The sequence below is a fragment of the Mizuhopecten yessoensis genome, unplaced genomic scaffold, assembly GCF_002113885.1.
Source record: "Mizuhopecten yessoensis strain PY_sf001 unplaced genomic scaffold, ASM211388v2 scaffold7201, whole genome shotgun sequence".
NCBI lineage: Eukaryota > Metazoa > Mollusca > Bivalvia > Pectinida > Pectinidae > Mizuhopecten > Mizuhopecten yessoensis.
This window is the reverse complement of record NW_018406931.1, coordinates 243,253-267,732: the sequence shown is the minus strand read 5'-3', so window position 1 is coordinate 267,732 and position 24,480 is coordinate 243,253. Positions and strand designations below refer to the sequence as shown.

Sequence of the window (24,480 nt, the reverse complement as noted above, 5' to 3'; positions counted from 1 at the left end):
CTCCGCTCTTGCCACGGGTTGGCCCGGTATTGCAGTACCTCCGGGAACGGCCCACTCTCCCTTGGGAGAGTAAAAAGGGGAAAAAAAAGGAGAATTATCAGAGTTTAGTAGGGCTATGCATTTCAGTGTAACCTAATTTAATTCTTTTAATTGGTAGCAGTTTTCTTTCTTATAAAAATTAATGTGTTAAAGTTATATATTTTGCAGTAGGTACCTGGTTGGATTGCTAGTTTTTTCTATTCAAATAAATGACATATATCACAGAGGTTAGTTGATATCCCTTGAATATGCTACTAGATTCAATACTATTCAACACTACTTATGCTAACCCATCTGCCCTTGGGCACTATCTTGGATTATATTATGAAATTAGGAAATGATTGAGATCATCCATAATATTCCTAGGCTATGAAGAGACCTTATGCTCATGCTTCCAGAATTGAACCCTGTTGTTCCAGGGTCGTAAATTCAATATGGAAATGATCGAGACCCCCCCATCCTATAACCGATACCATAAACACATACATTTACATGTGTTGTCCTGTTGATTGCCAAGAGTCTGAGCCTAAAAGGGAGTTCCAAATATTTGCAATATTACTTAATATATATTTTTAAATTTAACCCGTTATTTTTTGGGTATCTAAGTTAGGTGAGCGATACTGGGAACCTTATAACAATGAATACTAGAGCTAGCGAAATTGAACACAGAATATTTGATCAGACAATAGACAGTTCATGTGGTGAATTATTGACTAAGTAAAAGTAAAACTTGTGAGTTTTTTCACATTGAATACAAGACTGGATAACAGTTTTTATTTTGCTAAACACTTAATTGAATTCTTGACCATATGACAGTTTTTCTTTCTTCAACGAACACTTGACTAGGTGACAGCTCTTACACTGAGGACCTGAACATGAGAAATTCTGTTTGACAGTCAGGTCTGAGTTCCTGTGTTAAACATGTTTTTTAACATGTACAAAGAGGCACAGTAGTCAAGTGGTAGGACGCCGGGCTCGTGACCGCAGGGTTGCGGGTTTGAGTCACGGCACTGTGTTGTATCTTGAAGCAAGAAACTGTACTCTGCTTGTTCCAGTCGACCCAGCTGTAAATGAGTATGTGGTTTGGCAGTGCTAGATTTGTTGAGTGCTAGCTGTGAGCGCTGAAATGGCAGTACCGGCTGTGAGCTCCCCATGGAGTTGAGAAAGATATTGGCTGGTTGGAAAGGCCCTATAACTACGGATAATAATTTTGTGAACCGCTTTGAGACGACCTACTAACTAGGTTGTGATAAAGCGGTATATAAGAACCTCTAATTATTATTATCATTATTAAGACATGTACCCTGACTTGACCCAATTGCCTAGTAATAATACATCTACATATAAAGTTTCATCAATACATATCCAGTCCTGGATCTAGAGCTGGTCGGTAAAATGTACGTGATACACCATTTGATCGTTAAGCTTTCATAGATCTTAATTTCTGTAAAAAAAATGGCAAGAACTGACTTGTCGACCACTGAAGTCTCGCTTTAACCTTCATTTCTGGGGTACAGAAAGTTATGTGAAGGTTTCTGAGTCAGTGGAACTCTTTTTGCGAGATCTACAATGTCACAAACAGCTTCATAATCTTTGAATTTCAGGCATCTTCTTTTTGGTAATAATTTAAAATAATTCATTATTGAAATTTGGTTCCTGGCACAAAAATATTAATTTTAACTTGGACGCATTGCATTATTGTGACCTTGAACTAAGTTGAGGGCCATGAGAGTTCCATACATTGCTCACGTATATTTGTTCAAATATACCCACCCCTCAAAGAATCTGCCGTTTATCAAAAGCAACTTCAGCATTCAGAACAGAAACAAAACATAGATATGATATCTTTATTGGGTAAAATCAATAGACATGATATCTTAATTCATTGAGTAAAAAATACTGAATAATGAATTCTATGTTCACAATTTATCAAGGCCTCATTCTCTTCCAGAGTTGGTTATTACTATAAACCCCCAATCCTGTTACAAAACAAATGCAGACTGATGCTCAGAGAGTGTAATGTACATTATATATAAGTAGGCAAAACCTATACATATAGACAATTCAGTTTGATCGTACATGAAGCTGCGTTTTAAAACTTACAAATATTTTTTTATTAATTGACTTTGGTAAAAAATCTAAAGATGCATTTTGCATTACACAAAGTCATAAGCTCAGCCTGCCGAAGGAATATGCTTGAATATTGGTGTAAAATTTCAGCACTGACTGTTTGGTGCTCTGTATCTGACGATTGGGAAACAAAATATAACTTCAAAGTCACTGCCAAAATAGAAAGAAAATGATTACAAGTAAGTGAGAAACAAAGACTGATACATATAATGCTGTAAAATTGGATAGCCTTGAGATTTTTTTTCAATATAATACAAATGTATAAAGGAAAATAGAAAATTCAAAAATCTTGACGTGTGTGATATTCTGTCATCTATACAGTTCAACCTGACTAAGTACAGGATTCTATCACGAACTCTGCCTGTTAGGTCTTGTAACATTATTTACATGTATTTACTCTAGTACACTATATAAGGTACTTCTCACAACGTTATCATTTTCGTTAATTCAGCAAACATTTCTAGAAAAGTAATACACACCAAAAAATCTTAAAATATCAAATTCAACACAGCACTTAGATTCATTCATGTATAACAGAAGAAAGAGAAATGCAACGGCCAGACCGGGATTCTAACCCAGGACCCTCCGAACTCTTGAGGGATGCTCTACCAATTGAGCTACCTGGTTGCCAAAGATTATTAGTCCAGTCCAGCTCCACTACATGTGAAAACACAAAAATAACACTACATAAAACAGAAACTATATACACTTTGTACATATAAGTCACTTAAACATGTCCATGAAAACTTATCATATTTCACCTCATCCACACATACACTACATCATAAAGTTATTTACATTCAGCAATATTTCATACACTCCACAACACAGCTCTGAGCACACTTAGATTATAACCACATTCTGTATAGTCTGGAATGTGACTTTACCTATCATATCGTCAACAAAAGGGGGGAAGTATGTAAAATTAAAGACTGTTTTTTTCATGAACTGATTACACAGACAAAAATACACACTGATTTGCTGGAAATGATGTGGGATTTAAAGCTGATGTATACAAACTGAGATGCCATTGCAAATTGAAAGATTGACTCTCCTTTTTGTCTAGATTATGAGTTGATACATAACTATAGAAGTGCACAAACAAATTTACAAAAAATGTGATAAATTTACACCTGCGCCTTTTGGTTTCAACTGATAAGATAAAGAAAAGCCAATGCTTTTACATCATACATAGCACAGGTGAAATACGCGCACACACTGGTGGTATAAAGTTATCTCCCTTTACCCTCCTATCCCTGATAATTTAAACCTCACACATAATACTAGTATAAATATAGTAACCCTAGTGTAACAATGGCTAGCCAGGTAAACACACAGGTATACTTATTAATTTACATAGCTGTTTTATTGAAGTAAATATGCTCCGTCTTGTAACTACATTATTGTACATCTGTTGTGTTCTGCCTGTATGTCTGTTACATGTTTGTACATCAGTTGTGGGCTTGCAGACCAAGATTAATATCACACATTGGCAGAATGAGTTAAATGCTAGACAAATTTGACATCTTCATTTTTCTTCCGTTACTTTCAAATGCCGTAAATAAAAATCTAAGAACTGTTTCTGAAGATATAGCAACATCCTTGTATGTGTTGATGCATAGTTCAAAAATAAAATCTTGCCCAATTACAATACAAGTGTATGTGGAATCCTTCATCACCACCAGCTCAAAGACAAGATGAGGTTTGAGAAAATAGTCTACTTCAGCTGAGAGAACATGTATAGAATTCTCTGCTTCATTCTATGACTTCTCAAATATAGCACAACCAAGCTACATGCTGAAGGGCACAGTTAAGCAAATGAATTACTTCTTTTTGGTAAGTTTCGCTACTGTAAATAAGTGTTTCTTTAGCAATTATTTAACAATTCTTGACAACTTCCACTCTAAAATAATACAACACTGAACAAGGCTTTAAAGAAACCAAAAAAAAATGGTTTTCAAGCACACAATTACCAAATACTGTACACAAATCTTTATTATTATTATAAAATAATAAAACAAGGAGAATAATAATGTGTGCTTGATGTCCTACACTTCATATATAGTAGTGGAGGGATAGAAATACACGTACTACCAAGAGTGTAGCATTTCTGGGTGGTGGGGGTCTCACTCATTTGGTAAGAATTTCTATATCCTCCACATACTAACAGACACCTTTTCTCCTAGGTCTTAAAATGATATTTAGACAAATCGTTTCATATTTAAAATTGCCAGCTTCCCTGCAGTAATATGAAATAATCTGATTATGAAATAACACACCATGTTCCCCAGTGATGTCACAATAACTGTCAAGCTCATTGAGGAAGGAATTATCATACATCTCTGTGTGACATCTGACTTCCAAGTGTTAGCTCCATTCTACGCCCACAGCTATGAGAGATAGACAAATCCTACACCCACAGCTATGAGAGACAGATATCCTACACCCACAGCTATGAAAGACAGATATTCTACACCCACAGCTATGAGAGACAGATATCCTTCAATCACAGCTATGAGAGACAGATATCCTACACCCACAGCTATGAGAAATAGACAAATCCTACACCCACAGCTATGAGAGACAGATATCCTTCAACCACAGCTATGATAGACAGATATCCTACACCCACAGTTATGAGAGACAGATATCCTACACCCACAGCTATGAAAGACAGATATCCTTCAACCACAGCTATGAGAGACAGATATCCTACACCCACAGCTATGAGAGAGGGAGATATCCTACACCCACAGCTATGAGAGATAGAGATATCCTACACCCACAGTTATGAGAGACAGATATCCTATGCCCACAGCTATGAGAGATTGAGATATCCTACGCCCACAGTTATGAGAGACAGATATATCCTATGCCCACAGCTATGAAAGATAGAGATATCCTACGCCCACAGCTATGAGAGATCGAGATATCCTACGCCCACAGTTATGAGAGACAGATATCCTACGCCCACAGCTATGAGAGATCGAGATATCCTATGCTCACAGCTATGAGAGAATGTTTGTCGTCCATCGTGTCCAGTCCTTATATGGTATTGAGTCCTGAGATACAACAGTCACTTGGTGGAGGATAAGGGTCGGCGTTAGGAAACTGCTGGGTTGTGTATTTGCTCAGCTGTCACTTGAAGTTCTGCCATTTTCTCCTGTATTAGATCAGTCACCTTCTTTCTATATTCCACCTTAAGTGAAAACAAAAATATTATCTATACCTTGTACATGTTAATATAAAACAAGAGGCCCATGGGCCTAAGCAGTAACCTGATTTATTTATACAGAGAGTTGATTTCGTTTTTAACATGAACAGAAATATTATTCAAAGTGACAAAAAACAATAAAACCACCTTGTTCAATATCTAGCATACAGATTTCAGACTAAAAAGTATTTGAAACTAGCACCTCTGATTCTAAACAAGGAAAATAAAGAAATTTTAGCACACTGACTCCTTTGAGCCCCACTCTACTGCCCTTGGGGGTAGGGCTGGCTCAAAATTTTCAAAGTATCAAACTGTCAACTCAAGGTTATAATTCCAATCAAGTTATTAACATGTAATATTCAAAGTATCATTTGCCATTATAAACCATAATAAATTTTGCCCCCCCCCCCTCCTTCCCCAGGGGGTAAACATGAGACCCTANGGTACATACTATCAAACTGCTACCTAATACTGATAATGCTAACCCAAATTGAATTACTTCCAATGGAAATTAAACAAATGTTGGTCCAAAATGTGATATCCCTATATAAACTATAGTAAAGTTTACCCCTTCCCCAGGTGGAAATGTGAGACCCCAGGGTCATGAAATTCACAATTTCGGTAAAGCACCTTAAGACCCTTCCGTCTATGAAGAGCATTTGATTCTACCATATCTGGGTCTTGAGAAGAAGATTTTTGAAATTTCAGTCAATTCAACCCTTTTTGGCCCCACCCCTCAGGCCCCTGGGGGCTTGGGACTAAACCGGCCACTATTTTTGTTGACCTTTGTCAGAGGATACTGACAACACTTCCTTGTGAGAGGAATGTGAGATAATGTTCAGAGGATACTGACAACACTTCCTTGTGAGAGGAATGTGAGATAATGTTTAGAGGATACTGACAACACTTCCTTGTGAGAGGAATGTGAGATAATGTTTAGTGGATACTGACAACACATACGTTTTAGAGGTATGTAAGAAAGCCTTATTTAACTGTTTAAGGGAAACAAAACAATTCTTACCGGTGAGAGTTTATCCTTCTGACTGACTATGTCAGAAAAGTTGATGGCATCACCAATCACCATAGTCACTTTCTGGGGAGAAAACATAAACAAACAGTAGAACACCGAGTACACACACAGTACACACAGAGTACACACAGTACACATGGAGTACACACATAGTACACACAGTACACACAGATTACACACAGTACGTCATAACAGTGACCTGAGTAGTTAACCCTAGATTGTATACTGTATAACGTGAAATGTTCGTTGTGTAAAAACATTCATGGTTTTCCTAGTTGTTATTGAACTACGAAAATAAATACAACGAATTTGAATGATATACGTGTCTACTGTTTGTTAATATAGGATATCCACAAAAGTTTGTACCACAACACGATCTAAATAGCTTCAAACCGTGAAGGAAGGTACCAACAAACAATTTGTGTTATACAGTACCTGGTACTGTGAAATCACTAATTTTGTGTTTTTTTTTAAAATTTTGTTGAATTCGTTCGTTATTTTCATCCACAAATTTATAGCTACATGAAGTAATTACAAGTTTAACATAAGGCAATTCTCCGTTTGGGTGGGTACTCGTAATCCACAATTCATGTACCCAGAAAATGGTGTTTTGTCAGGTACCCACAAAATTTGGGCCCCACGAAAATATATCTGATTTCACAGTATATCATCTTTTCAAGAAAACAAAATGACTTTCCCTTCTTGAATGATTTTAATACATTATTTGCAAAAGGTAGAGCTTAAAATGTGTTTTCAAACATATTTATCTACAAAGAAATATTTACTGTATTTAGTAACCTATTCCTTACAATGAATTATAATTGTGGTATCGTAACACTGCATGAAGGTCATTTAACTACTGTTCTACATTTGGCCATAAAGAGTTTATTCAGACGGCAGAATATCGAACCAATCAGAAGAACACTGCTACAGATGCTAAATCTGAACCACATGGCTTAGATAAAGGTATGTACAAGTACTCAAAGGGTGAATGGGAGGAGTCGACCTACCTTGCAGATCCTTGGGAAATATTTGAATCTTCCTTCATTGGGCGATACACTGTCCATACCTAGATGAACATGACATAGATCACAAATGTTAAAATTCATAAAGAGTATTGATCACTTTGTAAAACCTGTCACAGATTAAATGTTAATTCATGTTAATTCATGTCAATTTATTCATTTTTACAAGAAAAGACTCTCAAACAGGTAACAGGAATCTTGGTAAACTGGACATTTTGGTTTCTGTGTACATGGAACTTTTTATCAAAGTTTAAGACCACCAATGAGTACATGTATATGTATTTCACTTCATTTGAAAATTGTATACAAAAATAGATAAATTCGAGAACTATTACTGCAATTAGCATCTTCATATAGTAATATAAAACATGTAACCATACAGGTAATATTGTTTTCAGTAATTTTTGGGACTTAAATATTTGAGTCTTGGACTCGTACCTTTTTTGTGGAGGACTCAACTCTTTTGTGGACCCACCATATATTTTGGTAATGGAACTCATCAAAATGTTGAAAAGAGGCTTAGATAGGAGGACTCGCTTTAAGAAATTGTGTATGACAAATGCTTCTCTGTATACACAAACTACACCAGGTTGTGTCAGTAAACTACAGTACAATCTATCAATGTGGCACAGTATCATTCTTGCAGGCTACTGTGTACATATGTATATAATAAAACATTAAGTCAGTAGTCTAGTGGTAGGACGCCGGGCTCGTGACCGAAGGGTTGCAGGTTTGAGTCACGGCATGGCACTGTATTGTATCCTTGAGCAAGATACTTTACTCCGCTTGTTCCAGCCTACTCAGCTGTAAATGAGTATGTGGTTGGGCAGTGCTAGATTTGTTGAATGCTAGCTGTTATCGCTGAAATGTCAGCTCTGGCTGTATGCTCCCCTGGGAGTAAGTTCAGTTAGGAAAGATATTGGCTGGTTGCAAAGGCCCTATTACCATGGATAATAATTTGTGAACTGAATTGAGACGATCTACGAACTAGATTGTGATAAAGCGTTATACAAGAACCTCAAATGATTATTATTATAGTAATAATTAGGGGAGACATCGTCTCTGACTCACAATAGAGATATGGCTCCAGATTTATCACCAGGCGTTGGCCTATTGCCAGATATTGAATATGACAGCTGCAGTTTGACTGGTCAATTTTAGTCATAAGTAGAGTGGAGGGGAGGGGATGCCTGAGAATAAACTCATTGGAATGGATGTAAATCATAACAAATCATCATTTGTTGAACATCCTCTATAGTATATATCTATTTAATTATATATGTTTATATCCCACCATGATGTGGTAAATAGATTACATCACCTACCGAGGTGGAAGAAAGGTACGACAACTGGTAATTCTTTAGCTTCTGTGATCATCCTCCCAACACCTGTAAAGAAATATATCTACCTTTATTTCATTATAAACACAGAGGACTGTTCCTATTCTGCCAGAAATTCACATATTTTGATCCATGTCTTTGAAACAGTAGTACATACTGAAACCAGCAATGAAAGTTGTAGAAAACAGAAATATGATAAACTTACCCCATTTGTATCGGATTAACTCTTGTGTTTGATTGACTCTTGCTGAAAAAATATATACCAGTAATCATTATATATTAGTGATCATCATTATGAACACCTGCTGAGGGCTAGCTTATTTATAGAGAAATATGTTTCAGTTTGGCTTAAATCATTGGTAGGTTGGGAATTTTGTTCAAAACAAAACTTTTAATTTAATTGATGTCTATTGTATTTTATCGTAATTGACGAATGAACTGGTTCTTAGTTGATTTGAACTGACATAATGACATGTCAGTGTATAAGAACAGCATCAGTTCATAGTGGCTTGGCAGTAAAACAGTAGCATTCACTTTGTGTTTGTACTTTGCAATTTCCTCAAATAGCGATGAAAAGAAAGAAAGTGTATGGTCTGAAAATATCCCTTGTCTCCCATCCACAACTCCTCCACATTACTATAATGTTGCAAAAGTTCAATAATAAATTGTACAATGTTTTATATTGAAACAAAGAAATCACATTGTGCAAGAAAATTTATGAGAAGGATGTTTTATTTTCTAAATCCAGCAAGCAATGAATCTCTAACAACGCAATGAAATTACATCACAATTATTCTAAACAGATTACTTGTCAATTTTTGTCTTCATACTACAGTTGTAACTGACGGTGTCAATTTTGTAGGTTCAAATGCAATACAGACTTCTAAAACAAGCCAACACTTATCTATGTGTCTCACTACCAAGCAAGCACTAGCTCTGGTTGTTCCACTATCCAACCAACATTAATTTAGCTGTTTTACTACCCAGCCAACACAAATCTAGTTGTCTCACTATCCAGCCATCACTAATCTAGTGGTCTCATTTTCAAACCAACACTAACTAGTTGTCTCACTATCCAGCCAACACTAATCTAGTTGTCTCATTGTCAAACCAACACAAATCTAGTTGTCTCATTGTCAAACCAACACAAATTTAGTTGTCTCACTATCCAGCCAACACAAATCTAGTTGTCTCAGTATCAAACCAACACTAACTAGTTGTCTCATTATCAAGCCAACTCAAATCTAGTTGTCTCACTATCCAGCCAACACAAATCTAGTTGTCTCACTATCCAGCCAACACAAATCTAGTTGTCTCATTAACAAACCAACACTAACTAGTTGTCTCACTATCTAGCCAACACAATTCTAGTGGTCTCACTATCCAGCCAACACTAATCTAGTTGTCTCACTATCCAGCCAACACAAATCTAGTTGTCTCACTATCCAGCCAACACAAATTTAGTTGTCTCACTATCCAGCCAACACAAATTCAGTTGTCTCATTATCCAACCAACACAAATCTAGTTGTCTCACTATCCAGCCAACACAAATTTAGTTGTCTCACTATCCAGCCAACACAAATCTAGTCGTCTCACTATCCAGTCAACACAAATCCAGTTGTCTCATTATCCAACCAACACAAATCCAGAGGTCTCACTATCCAGCCAACACAAATTTAGTTGTCTATCTATCCAGCCAACACATTGTCTCACTATCCAGCCAACACAAATCCAGTTGTCTCCTCATCCAACCAACACTAACTAGCTATCTAACTACCCAGCCAACACAAATCTAGTTGTCTCATTATCCAACTACGGTAACACTAATCTTATCGTCTCACAATCCAGCCAACACTAACGCAGTTGTCTCACTATCCATTCAACATAAATCTAGTCTTTTCACTATCCAGCCAACACAAATCTAGCTTTCAGACTATCTGGTCAACACAAATCTAGCTGTCAGACTATCTGGTCAACACAAATCTGGTCGTTTCACCACCCAATCAACACAAATCTAGTCGTTTCACTACCCAGCTGGCAGTTAACACAAATTCAGTTGTCTCACTCCAAGCCGCCTAACAATCCAGCCACTCAATCCTGAAATAAATGGCTGCATTATCGAGGCTCAACTGTTCATGTGACGAGCAAATGTAAATATTATAATATTAAACATGCATTCTTTTCCTTGGCATTTAGAATATATATCTTGTCCTTAAAAGGACACTGTACAAGCATGTACTCCTTCGATAATTACCTTCAGGAAAAATATTCACCCATTCACCATTATTTAACTTTTCGATGGCGTAATCCATGCCTCGCTGGTACACACCGTCTCCCCTGACAACAGGGATACCCTTGACAAGGGAGAAAAACTTGGCATTGAATGTGTTTGTATAGCAGATATTGTCGGCAGTCAATGTCCACCTTAACTTCTCCCCCAATTTCCCAAACACAAATTTCCAGCCAAGTATACCTGAAACACATACAGCTTGGTTATTAAACATGTTTTGATTCCTATGATATGGTCCAGTAAGTAGAAAAGTAATCCTGGTGTGACACTAACATCTTATTCAATACTGTACAACATAAAATTCCCAGAGGGAAAATATTTTTGTGACACAGTGACAAAATGTGTATTCTTAAAAACTTTTTATGAGCTTCAGTTATCACAGAGTGACAGTATAACAAAAAAGTTTACGATTCTGACCATGACATTCATGTGTTATTTGCGTAAAACACATGAGGACTGCTTGGACACAGACTTTCACACTTGAATGATTTTAATATATTGTTATATCACGGTCCATCTAAATTTTCTTAAGCTTAACTTGACATACACCCCAAGTTGTTCTACCATATGGCCCGCACTGTATGATTGTGTTGAGGGGCCATTAAGACTTTATTAAATTATAAAATACATCAAGTGATTAAGTCTTTAAAAGCTTCCCTAAGTCTTTACACGTTTTCTTTAGTCATAACAGCTTTTTTTTGGTTAAGTTGACAACACATACATAACCATTCCTTAGATTATAAAAATTCTTACCCCACAAAGTTGGGTCGTCCAGGCAGCTATGGTGGTTAGTTACTGTTATGAGTCCACGACCGTTTCCAGTTGACTGAATATTCTTTATCAAAGTTTGCTTGTTCACAACCTTAAAATTATTAAATCCTGAAAACAAGGAAAATTACACATTACACCACAATAAAATGGTTATATCTCAAACAACACTAGAATATAGTATTTTCACCCTAGCTATAAAGAACCAATTTCTTAATTTGAAACTTGCTAAACAAGACCGTCATTAAACTCAGTAAACAGAGAATATAGTATAAGTTATCAATTTTCCAAAATTATCATACATCACACAAATTGAAAAAATATACATACAAATACAAAATGACACTACAAACTCTAAACATCATTAATGCCCCATTTTCACCACATACAAATTATTTCAAAGTTTTGTATTAAATACATTGACAAATACTTTGATTGTGTTTTGACCATAACTATGGTCTGTGGCAAAGGTCCTTTTTCAAAAGGTACTAAAATCACCAATAAGGTGCATGTCCCTTTGTGATTTGTGTCCCTGGCTGACATAGCACCTTTGCAGTGTGCACACAATCACTTTTCCTCCTCAATAAATGTTCATGGATTGGGTATGTACTTAGATGTAGCAGGACAGAGCAGGCTGACTGCCAGGTAGCTCAATTGGTTAGAGTGCATGTCCATCTAGCGTTCGGAGGTACCGTGTTTGAATACTCTCCATTATTGTGGTACCTATGACCAAGCCTTGTTTCAAGTTTTGAGGGTACCCTTGGTAAGAGGGTACCCACACTTGGTTTGTAAGAAAAAAGGGAGAAGAAAAAGGAGAGAGGTGTGTTATTGGACTGGGCCAGGTGATGTTCGCTACGTATACCAGGTAGCTCAATTGATTAAATTGTCTATCAAGAGGTTGCAGGGTCTGGCCCCAATGTATTTTCACTTTCTTGTTACAGAGATAGTCATTAAAAAACATATGTTTATAATGAAATACTGTGCATATCCAAATGAGCAAGGTTCCATATTAAACTGTCTTTCAGCAACCAAACTTCCTGAATCTGAGTTTACTTAATGAGCTCAGTCTGTGTTTCAAATAATCATGTAGATAGGTGATCTTTGAAACATCAAGGAAAGCAATACTTACCGACGACAAGCTTGCTAATAAGACCAACAGATGATATTGTCACTCGGCTCTTGATTCTCCAAACTGTGTCTAGCTTCTTTGGGAACTGCCACATATGTGGTTCCAGGGGCATCTTTTTAATTGTCACCTTAAAAATGTCAAAGATATTTTCTTTAATACACTATATTATTGGTAGGTATACACTGGCTTAATCAACAAGCCACTAAAGATGCTATAGTGGAGAGGCATACTGCCTCAAAGCAAGATGATTGCTATGGCAATGCACAAAAATCATAATAAAATGCCTGTGTAACATACTTTACCAGAAAAATGGACTTTTGACTGTTATGAATACATATGAAGTGTCGTTTTGTGACATTAATGTTATAAAAAAGCTTACGACAGGTTATACCATTATAACACTTTTCAGTTTCAATATTCATAACATGTCTAGAGAATATAATATATAACATCAAAAATGTGTTCAAAATGGCACATCATCTAAAGTTCATTTATCAATCTAGGGTTAAGCATTGTTTTCTTATTTATAATCTGCTAAAATATATTACCATGGAATTTGAATACAATTTCAGTGGTTTCGCATCGCAACATGTTTCTTGATTTAAGGTCAGTATATGCCTCTCAACAGCTACAGTAAAAGAGCTCTGCATTACCTAGGTATATACACTTTAGATAATAGGTTATCTCATAGGGGTGGGTAATATTATTGCAGTACATGTACTAATAAGCAATGAATGTTGTAATATTTGTCTAGCAATATGATTTTGAAATGGCAATACAAAAATGAATATATTTTCATTAATTGTTTTGGGGTTTAAACAAATAAAATAATTGTAAAGAAATAACATAAAGATTAAATCAATTTATTTAAATGCAGCATGCTTGGTGCATCATAGTATACCATCTTTCAGCACTGGGGCTTCTAACAAATGCAATTAATGGCTAGACCAGGATTCAAACTCAGGACCTCTCAAACTCTAGACGGATGTTGTACCAATTGAACTGCCCGACCACAGACAATAATAGACCCAGTCGATCATTTCTGCTATACAAATAGACTGTATAAACGAACATACGAAATGCTTGTCTAGTATCTGTTTATTTACTGGAAATTAGCTCACTACTGAGCAAAGTTTATCCAGGGTGAGAGAGTGCGCTGTATCAATCTTAGTCAATTTTGGTCACAACAGTGGCCTTAAATTGTCCGTTGTTTTACAGTTGATTATTATGTGCGATGGTAGCACATTCCAGTCTTTTATGGTAGATGGTACAAATGAGTTCTTATATATGTCGGTGTTACAACTTAAAGCACTTTGATGGATTTACTGTGCTGTGTTCTAGATGGTCTGGTATTTAACTGGAATAGCGGGTCAGCGGGTATGGCCATGAGGCCGTGAACTATTTTGTGGAGTAATACTAAACGCTGGTCTTGTCTGCGTTCTGATAGCGGTTGCCATTTAAGTTTCTCCATCATTTTGGATATACTACTGTATCTGCTGTAATCATTGCACACATAGTATTATGTGTGTTCGTATATAATGTGAGTTTGTTACATGTTTTATATATATTGTTTATATATTTGTTATCGTTGTCTTTCATGGGGCTCAAGGCCACGCCACTAGTATCAATATTGATCTTGTTAGACTATTCAGTCGCTGGGCATGTTATAACCAGGTCCAGGACACTCTGCCGTGATCTATATAGCTATAAAGACCTTTATCGCTATATACACCTATAAATTATAGCTGTATTGAGCTATATTTTCTCAGAATTCAAATTTCATTAAATTAAAGCAAAGTCGCATAAAACAATAAGGTTTATGGTAATGTTGACTACAAAGAGCATACAGTTAGATGTTTATTTCTATTTTTCATAAATGTAAAATTTCCGATTTTTTTTACATCATTATTTTTTAAAAAGAATACTTATATTTAATGTCTTTTGTTATCAACCTAATGATACAATCTTCTTTTAAAAGCGACATTGTTAAGTTTTCTTTAAAAAAGAAAATCATTTGAAAATAGCCCAAAAGACCTATTTCAGATAGGTCAATAGAGCTATTATATGTCTTTACAGCTATATAGCTCAATCGGGGCCGCTCAATCGGCAGAGTGTACTGGACCTGATAACGTACCCAGCAAATGAAAGTCTAACAAGATCAATGCCAATAGGCAAGTTGCGTGCCCCTGTGGATAAACCAAAGTCACACATATAGATACGAATGTCCAGATAACATCATAAGATAACCACATATGCATAATGGCTTATCATATATATATGTATCTAGGTTATACGTTCTTTTGAACCAGAAAGGTTGTTGAACATCCCCCCTTCTCTCTCATTACCCAGTTAATTTTAAGATATTTAGTGCTCCATATTTTGATGTTGATTTCAAATATTACTAACGTTAAAAGACCAGGCAATAAAAGAAGGGAGGATTGAAAAATGATGTGAGTCCAATTAGTTGATCGGCTTATTATCTCTGTATAACTCCACTTCCCGTCTCATGCCCAAAGTGAATATGGTGCAGTTAGTTACACCCGAATCAACGTCAGGAGAGCGCTTATCTGGCACGAGGTCAACTTGTAAACAAAGCACATGTTTGATCCTGATTTCTGTGTCGACTTCGTGGCAAGATCAAGGAAGGCAAAGGGGGAACACTGTTATTTTAAATGACTGTAACGATTTATCACAGACATCCAAGAATGGAGTCGTTATTTTCAAAGTATTCAAAAATTGCGGGCGTTGTTGCATCATATTGGTAAGGTCGTATTACCACGTGGAAATACCATAACTCGGATGAAACTAACTAAGCGTGTCACTGTCAGTGTTTAGAGGATGTTTAGGCCGGATTTTTATCCTTTCATGCATCCACTTTGCTCTGTTGCTAGTTTAACAGCAAAAGTAACACTTACTTCACTGTCTTTTTTTATTCCCATTCAGCTATCAAGTAGTATGCTAACGTTTGCGAGGTAAAAATACAGTATCTATGACAACAGTATCTAGCATGAGTGACCTGGTTCTGAGCCCTTGGGCTAAATTCAGAACAGACAAAATAGAGCAAAATTAAACAGCAAAAGTGGTTCAAGATCCTTATCACCAATGCTAGTATTCAATCTAACCTGACTGGCTGTTCAGTCGAATGCAATCACTTCACGACTAAGACAACAAAGTAAATTCCTCCACTGTGTGCCCACTTTTTGTCAATCTATTTATAGCTTACACAGTACATATAAAATACTGTGATACCACTATGGTCCAGAGTTACAGATAAAAAAATGTATACAAAATTATTTCGGCAATATTTTGAATGACAACAAAATGTGTTACTTATACCGGATACAGTTACTAAAGAGAATGAAAAATTAGGAAGTTAAAAAAACATGAGAACATTATTGCTTTTGGATGGTATTTGTAGAAGCCAGACGAACTCAACAATGTGACTAGTCATATAATATTGAGAATTAATTGACAAGAAATTTTGTCATACAAAAATCACATTGAAAACTTTTTAGTTCCGATTTATTAAAAAGGTCTTGGTGAAAAAGGTGTTTTTCTACCTGCATTTAAGTAAAAATCCTGCACAGTGAACTGACTTTTTTTGCCTTATTTCCGGAGAGCTCCTTGCAGACATAAAGGAAGTGTTGATATTTGCTACCCCTAAATTTATGACATCTGGCAAAACACAGAAAGGGCAATGACAGTAGTGAACACATACAGAAATTACTTGCTTACTGCCCATTATGCCGTTGGCATATGTAGGGCAGCAACAAAGGTCCTCCATTTCTGTCTGTCTTTGGCCATCTTTTCTATTGTTCCCCAGGTGTTATTCATGGTCTTCATCTCTCCTTCTACAGTACGTCTCCATGTATTTGTTGGTCTTTCACGCTTGCGCTTCCCTTCTGGAGTCCAATGCAATGCTGTTATGGTGAAGGAATTCCTATCTCTTCTTATCACATGTCCAATCCATTTCCAACGCCTTCTAATTAATATTGTAGACATACTTTCCTGATTACACTGCCTAAGTAGGTCTACATTAGTTATTTTGTTTGGCCAGAAAATGTGCAGGATTCTTCTTAAGCTTTTGGTACAGAAATAAGACCCCGAAAATATCTTAATAGTTTGCTTTTAAAAACAAATTACATCTGTGTGTTAACTTAGTATCAGTAATATTTTTTTTTTTTTTGTATTATTTTTGAAAGTCTAATCTTTCGTATCTAATGACAGATTGCTCTTCTTTTCAGGATGATATCCATTACAATGGTTTTCACCAACAAGTACCTCCTCAGCAGCCCTGAACTCAAGGTAATACACGTAATGTCAATAGATGTGGTTTTTTGGACACAGATATTTAAGTCTTACACTAATGGATCTCCTACAAAACGTACCCAGTCCCACTGTTCAAGGAAGAGATGACCAGACAACATACAATGGGGAGTCTCGGCAAATTTTACAATGTTCAAAAGATACCTCAAGTACAAAAAAACTGCCCTGCCTAGCGATAAATAACAACAAAGGATTTATATTATCTACAACAGTAAAATAGAACAATAACATCATATTTTCAAAGAAAACTACTGTTTATATACGACTTTAGGGTAATAAAAAGAATAGTTAGATAATAATATAACAATTTATAATAATAATTATATATGTATAGATATACATGTATTTATTATATAATACTCTGTCATTCATATGTAAAAGAGTTTGTGTATTACATACATACAGCCTGATAGGTTCATTGGGCCTTGTACAAGGAGGGTAAAGTTAAAAATGTATGAAATGTTGTATTTTACTCTTACTGACAATATGAATGAGGATATTGATTAATATAATGATGTTGACCTTATGCTGTTTGTAGCTGAACGCGCCCTTGTTTGTGACATGGTACCAGTGTGTGGTGACCGTTCTTCTGTGTATAATCCTACGAGTGTTGGCCAAATTTTTCCCGTCCATGATCTCATTCCCATCCACGGAGATTGACCTCAAACTCAGCAGATCAGTAAGTTAGGATGTTGTTAGAGGATTTAACGTTAAAGTATATGACCATTCCACATTATCATGGGTCATTTAAGAGAGGACTATGAGGCTATTGGCCACTATTATTGTTGAACAGCCCATTTTTATTTATTCTAAGTTACAATAGATGGCCCAGTGTGTTTCCCATTTGTTGGATTTTTTTTCAAGCTCATTTGATTGTTTTGAAAATATTTTAAGTATTATTTCCAGTAACTTGCATTGAACGTACTGAGGCTTAGAACAAGCACATACTTGCCAAATCTCCCTATTATCGAGGGAGACTCCCCACTTTGGACCCTGAAATTGAGCATTTTCAACAAGTGAATTTGTAAACTATTCCTATTTTCAAAGATCTGATGATTTCATATGAAAGAACAGCTCAAAAATCGCCATTCAAAAGTATTATTTTCCCCTGAGGTGTACATACCTGGTAACCACATTTTATTTATAGTTTTAATTCTGAGCACATGCTATTTCCCCATGGAATTTCAAAAAGTTGGCAAGCAGATAGATATGTTCTATACAAATATACACTTAAAATATATTTTTGGTTGTAATATTAACAGTATTTGAATGAGGAATAATGTTTTAAATACCATGCAGCATCTTAGTATCTTTTCTGAATTATAATGTAATTATGTTATATATCTGTTGCTGAACTGATCTATTTATTTTTGCAGGTTTTACCATTGTCCATTATCTTTGTGTCAATGATTACATGCAATAATCTATGTCTGAAGTATGTGGGAGTGGCTTTCTACTATGTTGGACGCTCTCTCAGCACCGTCTTCAATGTGGTAAGTCTCCATTAAGTTCTTCAGTGTGGTAGGTGTACCTGTAAGTCTCTGTCAAGCCTTCAGTGTGGTAGGTGTACCTGTAAGTCTCTGTCAAGCCTTCAGTGTGGTAGGTGTACCAGTAAGTCTCTGTCTAGCCTTCAGTGTGGTAGGTGTACCAGTAAGTCTCTGTCAAGTTCTTCAGTGTGGTAGGTGTACATGTAAGTCTCTTTCAAGTTCTTCAGTGTGGTAGGTGTACATGTAAGTCTCTGTCAAGCCTTCAGTGTGGTAGGTGTACCAGTAAGTCTCTGTCAAGCCTTCAGTGTGGTAGGTGTACCAGTAAGTCTCTGTCAAGCCTTCAGTGTGGTAGGTGTACCAGTAAGTCTCTGTCAAGCCTTCAGTGTGGTAGGTGTACCAGTAAGTCTCTGTCAAGCCTTCAGTGTGGTAGGTGTACCAGTAAGTCTCTGTCAAGCCTTCAGTGTGGTAGGTGTACCAGTAAGTCTCTGTCAAGCCTTCAGTGTGGTAGGTGTACCAGTAAGTCTCTGTCAAGCCTTCAGTGTGGTAGGTGTACCAGTAAGTCTCTGTCAAGCCTTCAGTGTGGTAGGTGTACCAGTAAGTCTCTGTCAAGCCTTCAGTGTGGTAGGTGTACCAGTAAGTCTCTGTCAAGCCTTCAGTGTGGTAGGTGTACCAGTAAGTCTCTGTCAAGCCTTCAGTGTGGTAGGTGTACCAGTAAGTCTCTGTCAAGCCTTCAGTGTGGTAGGTGTACCAGTAAGTCTCTGTCAAGCCTTCAGTGTGGTAGGTGTACCAGTAAGTCTCTGTCAAGCCTTCAGTGTGGTAGGTGTACCAGTAAGTCTCTGTCAAGCCTTCAGTGTGGTAGGTGTACCAGTAAGTCTCTGTCAAGCCTTCAGTGTGGTAGGTGTACCAGTAAGTCTCTGTCAAGCCTTCAGTGTGGTAGGTGTACCAGTAAGTCTCTGTCAAGCCTTCAGTGTGGTAGGTGTACCAGTAAGTCTCTGTCAAGCCTTCAGTGTGGTAGGTGTACCAGTAAGTCTCTGTCAAGCCTTCAGTGTGGTAGGTGTACCAGTAAGTCTCTGTCAAGCCTTCAGTGTGGTAGGTGTACCAGTAAGTCTCTGTCAAGCCTTCAGTGTGGTAGGTGTACCAGTAAGTCTCTGTCAAGCCTTCAGTGTGGTAGGTGTACCAGTAAGTCTCTGTCAAGCCTTCAGTGTGGTAGGTGTACCAGTAAGTCTCTGTCAAGCCTTCAGTGTGGTAGGTGTACCAGTAAGTCTCTGTCAAGCCTTCAGTGTGGTAGGTGTACCAGTAAGTCTCTGTCAAGCCTTCAGTGTGGTAGGTGTACCAGTAAGTCTCTGTCAAGCCTTCAGTGTGGTAGGTGTACCAGTAAGTCTCTGTCAAGCCTTCAGTGTGGTAGGTGTACCAGTAAGTCTCTGTCAAGCCTTCAGTGTGGTAGGTGTACCAGTAAGTCTCTGTCAAGCCTTCAGTGTGGTAGGTGTACCAGTAAGTCTCTGTCAAGCCTTCAGTGTGGTAGGTGTACCAGTAAGTCTCTGTCAAGCCTTCAGTGTGGTAGGTGTACCAGTAAGTCTCTGTCAAGCCTTCAGTGTGGTAGGTGTACCAGTAAGTCTCTGTCAAGCCTTCAGTGTGGTAGGTGTACCAGTAAGTCTCTGTCAAGCCTTCAGTGTGGTAGGTGTACCAGTAAGTCTCTGTCAAGCCTTCAGTGTGGTAGGTGTACCAGTAAGTCTCTGTCAAGCCTTCAGTGTGGTAGGTGTACCAGTAAGTCTCTGTCAAGCCTTCAGTGTGGTAGGTGTACCAGTAAGTCTCTGTCAAGCCTTCAGTGTGGTAGGTGTACCAGTAAGTCTCTGTCAAGCCTTCAGTGTGGTAGGTGTACCAGTAAGTCTCTGTCAAGCCTTCAGTGTGGTAGGTGTACCAGTAAGTCTCTGTCAAGCCTTCAGTGTGGTAGGTGTACCAGTAAGTCTCTGTCAAGCCTTCAGTGTGGTAGGTGTACCAGTAAGTCTCTGTCAAGCCTTCAGTGTGGTAGGTGTACCAGTAAGTCTCTGTCAAGCCTTCAGTGTGGTAGGTGTACCAGTAAGTCTCTGTCAAGCCTTCAGTGTGGTAGGTGTACCAGTAAGTCTCTGTCAAGCCTTCAGTGTGGTAGGTGTACCAGTAAGTCTCTGTCAAGCCTTCAGTGTGGTAGGTGTACCAGTAAGTCTCTGTCAAGCCTTCAGTGTGGTAGGTGTACCAGTAAGTCTCTGTCAAGCCTTCAGTGTGGTAGGTGTACCAGTAAGTCTCTGTCAAGCCTTCAGTGTGGTAGGTGTACCAGTAAGTCTCTGTCAAGCCTTCAGTGTGGTAGGTGTACCAGTAAGTCTCTGTCAAGCCTTCAGTGTGGTAGGTGTACCAGTAAGTCTCTGTCAAGCCTTCAGTGTGGTAGGTGTACCAGTAAGTCTCTGTCAAGCCTTCAGTGTGGTAGGTGTACCAGTAAGTCTCTGTCAAGCCTTCAGTGTGGTAGGTGTACCAGTAAGTCTCTGTCAAGCCTTCAGTGTGGTAGGTGTACCAGTAAGTCTCTGTCAAGCCTTCAGTGTGGTAGGTGTACCAGTAAGTCTCTGTCAAGCCTTCAGTGTGGTAGGTGTACCAGTAAGTCTCTGTCAAGCCTTCAGTGTGGTAGGTGTACCAGTAAGTCTCTGTCAAGCCTTCAGTGTGGTAGGTGTACCAGTAAGTCTCTGTCAAGCCTTCAGTGTGGTAGGTGTACATGTAAGTCTCTGTCAAGTTCTTCAGTGCGGTAGGTGTACATGTAAGTCTCTGTCAAGCCTTTAGTGTGGTAGGTGTACCAGTAAGTCTCTGTCAAGTTCTTCAGTGTGGTAGATGTACCACTAAGTCTCTGTCAAGCCCTCAGTGTGGTAGGTGTACTGGTAAGTCTCGGTCAAGCCTTCAGTGTGGTAGGTGTACTGGTAAGTCTCTGTCAAGCATTCAGTGTGGTAGGTGTACCAGTAAGTTTCTGTCAAGCCTTCAGTGTGGTAGGTGAAACAGTAAGTCTCTGTCAAGCCTTCAGTGTGGTAGGCGTACCAGTAAGTCTCTGTCAAGTTCTTGAGTGTGGTAGATGTACCACTAAGTCTCTGTCAAGCCCTCAGTGTGGTAGGTGTAATGGTAAGTCTCTGTCAAGCCTTCAGTGTGGTAGCCTTTAGTGTGGTAGGTGTACCAGTAAGTCTCTGACAAGGCTTCAGTGTGGTAGGTGTACATATAAGTCTCTGTCAAAATCTTCAGTATGGTAGGTGTACATATAAGTATCTGTCAAAATCTTCAGTGTGGTAGGTGTACCAGTAAGTCTCTGTCAAGCCTTCAGTGTGGTAGGTGTACTGGTAAGTCTCTGTCAAGCCTTCAGTGTGGTAGGTGTGCCGGTAAGTCTCTGTCAAACCCTCAGTGTGGTAGGTGTACATGTAAGTCTCTGTCAAGCCTTCAGTGTGGTAGGGGTACCAGTAAGTCTCTGTCAAGCCTTCAGTGTGGTAGGTGTGCCGGTAAGTCTCTGTCAAACCCTCAGTGTGGTAGGTGTACATGTAAGTCTCTGTCAAGCCTTCAGTGTGGTAGGGGTACCAGTAAGTCTCTGTCAAGCCTTCAGTGTGGTAGGTGTACCGGTAAGTCTCTGTCAAGCCTTCAGTGTGGTAGGTGTACCACTAAGTCTCTGTCAAGTCTTCAGTGTGGTAGGTGTACCACTAAGTCTCTGTCAAGTTTTTAGTGTGGTAGGTGTACCGGTAAGTATCTGTCAAGCCTTCAGTGTGGTAGGTGTACCAGTAAGTCTCTGTTAAGCCCTCAGTGTGGTAGGTGTACCACTAAGTCTCTGTCAAGCCTTCAGTGTGGTAGGTGTACTGTAGGTGTACCAGTAAGTCTCTGTCAAGCCTTCAGTGAGGTAGGTGTACCGGTAAGTCTCTGTCAAGCCTTCAGTGTGGTAGGTGTACTGTAGGTGTACCAGTAAGTCTCTGTCAAGCCTTCAGTGTGGTAGGTGTAGCACTAAGTCTCTGTCAAGCCTTCAGTGAGGTAGGTGTACCGGTAAGTCTCTGTCAAACCCTCAGTGTGGTAGGTGTACATGTAAGTCTCTTTCAAGTTCTTCAGTGTGGAATGTGTACATGTAAGTCTCTGTCAAGCCTTCAGTGTGGGAGGTGTACCAGTAAGTCTCTGTCAAGCCTTCAGTGAGGTAGGTGTACCGCAAGCCTTCAGTGTGGTAGGTGTACATGTAAGTCTCTGTCAAGTTCTTCAGTGTGGTGGGTGTACCAGTATGTCTCTGTCAATTCTTCAGTGTGGTAGGTGTACCAGTAAGTCCCTGCCAAGCCTTCAGTGTGGTAGGTGTACTGGTAAGTCTCTCTCAAGGCTTCAGTGTGGTAGGTGTACTGGTAAGTCTCAGTCAAGCCTTCAGTGTGGTAGGTGTACCGGTAAGTCCCTGTCAAACCTGGTAGGTGTACATGTAAGTCTCTGTCAAGTTCTTCAGTGTGGTGGGTGTACCAGTATGTCTCTGTCAATTCTTCAGTGTGGTAGGTGTACCAGTAAGTCCCTGCCAAGCCTTCAGCGTGGTAGGTGTACTGGTAAGTCTCTGTCAAGTCTTCAGTGTGGTAGGTGTACATATAAGTCTCTGTCAAAATCTTCAGTGTGGTAGTTGTACTGGTAAGTCTCTGTCAAGTTTTCAGTGTGATAGGTGTACCAGTAAGTCTCTGTCAAGCCTTCAGAGTGGTAGGTGTACCAGTAAGTCTCTGTCAAACCCTCAGTGTGGTAGGGGTACATGTAAGTCTCTTTCAAGTTCTTCAGTGTGGAAGGTGTACATGTAAGTCTCTGTCAAGCCTTCAGTGTGGGAGGTGTACCAGTAAGTCTCTGTCAAGCCTTCAGTGAGGTAGGGGTACCGGTAAGTCTCTGTCAAACCCTCAGTGTGGTAGGTGTACCTGTAAGTCTCTTTCAAGTTCTTCAGTGTGGAATGTGTACATGTAAGTCTCTGTCAAGCCTTCAGTGTGGCAGTTGTACCAGTAAGTCTCTGTCAAGTCTTCAGGGTGGTAGGGGTACATATAAGTCTCTGTCAAGTTCTTCAGTGTGGTAGGGGTACATGTAAGTCTCTTTCAAGTTCTTCAGTGTGGAAGGTGTACATGTAAGTCTCTGTCAAGCCTTCAGTGTGGTAGGCGTACTGGTAAGTCTCAGTCAAGCCTTCAGTGTGGTAGGTGTACCGGTAAGTCCCTGTCAAACCTGGTAGGTGTACATGTAAGTCTCTGTCAAGTTCTTCAGTGTGGTGGGTGTACCAGTATGTCTCTGTCAATTCTTCAGTGTGGTAGGTGTACCAGTAAGTCCCTGCCAAGCCTTCAGTGTGGTAGGTGTACTGGTAAGTCTCAGTCAAGCCTTCAGTGTGGTAGGTGTACCGGTAAGTCCCTGTCAAACCTGGTAGGTGTACATGTAAGTCTCTGTCAAGTTCTTCAGTGTGGTGGGTGTACCAGTAGGTCTCTGTCAAGTCTTCAGTGTGGTAGGTGTACATATAAGTCTCTGTCAAGTTCTTCAGTGTGGTAGGTGTACATGTAAGTCTCTTTCAAGTTCTTCAGTGTGGAAGGTGTACATGTAAGTCTCTGTCAAGCCTTCAGTGTGGTAGGTGTACCAGTAAGTCTCTGTCAAGCCTTCAGTGTGGTAGGTGTACCAGTAAGTCTCTGTCAAGTCTTCAGTGTGGTAGGTGTACATGTAAGTCTCTGTCAAG

General features: G+C 38.7%; 2 protein-coding genes across 2 annotated transcripts in view; one reads left to right on the top strand and one right to left on the bottom strand.

Annotated features, from left to right (window-relative positions):
- Nucleotides 1-1,872: 1,872 nt before the first annotated feature.
- Nucleotides 1,873-15,508, bottom strand: LOC110453215 (tafazzin-like). The gene is made up of 9 exons (XM_021502070.1): nt 15,373-15,508; nt 12,967-13,093; nt 11,823-11,948; nt 11,034-11,252; nt 8,984-9,025; nt 8,764-8,826; nt 7,424-7,482; nt 6,405-6,476; nt 1,873-5,368 (listed from the first exon to the last, which is right to left on the bottom strand). The coding sequence occupies exons 2-9, from the start codon at nt 13,076-13,078 to the stop codon at nt 5,273-5,275; spliced, it is 789 nt and encodes a 262-aa protein (XP_021357745.1). The 5' UTR covers nt 13,079-13,093; nt 15,373-15,508; the 3' UTR covers nt 1,873-5,272.
- A 61-nt stretch (nt 15,509-15,569) lies between these two features.
- Nucleotides 15,570-24,480, top strand: part of LOC110453214 (GDP-fucose transporter 1-like) — a 19,948-nt gene continuing 11,037 nt past the window's right edge. Inside the window, exons 1-4 of the mRNA XM_021502069.1 lie at nt 15,570-15,727; nt 17,211-17,271; nt 17,831-17,971; nt 18,669-18,785. Coding sequence (XP_021357744.1) covers nt 15,639-15,727; nt 17,211-17,271; nt 17,831-17,971; nt 18,669-18,785 — 408 coding nt within the window. The 5' untranslated portion in view covers nt 15,570-15,638. The remainder of the gene's footprint in view (nt 15,728-17,210; nt 17,272-17,830; nt 17,972-18,668; nt 18,786-24,480) is intronic.

Bases quoted from the DNA above. Each gene is read 5' to 3' on its own strand.
- LOC110453215 (XM_021502070.1), bottom strand. From the start codon at position 13,078: ATGCCCCTGGAACCACATATGTGGCAGTTCCCAAAGAAGCTAGACACA. The intron at 11,949-12,966 runs GTAAGTATTGCT...CCTTGTTTTCAG, and splicing joins TATTAGCAAGCTTGTCGTCG to GATTTAATAATTTTAAGGTT. The intron at 5,369-6,404 runs GTAAGAATTGTT...TTTTCACTTAAG, and splicing joins AGAAGGATAAACTCTCACCG to GTGGAATATAGAAAGAAGGT.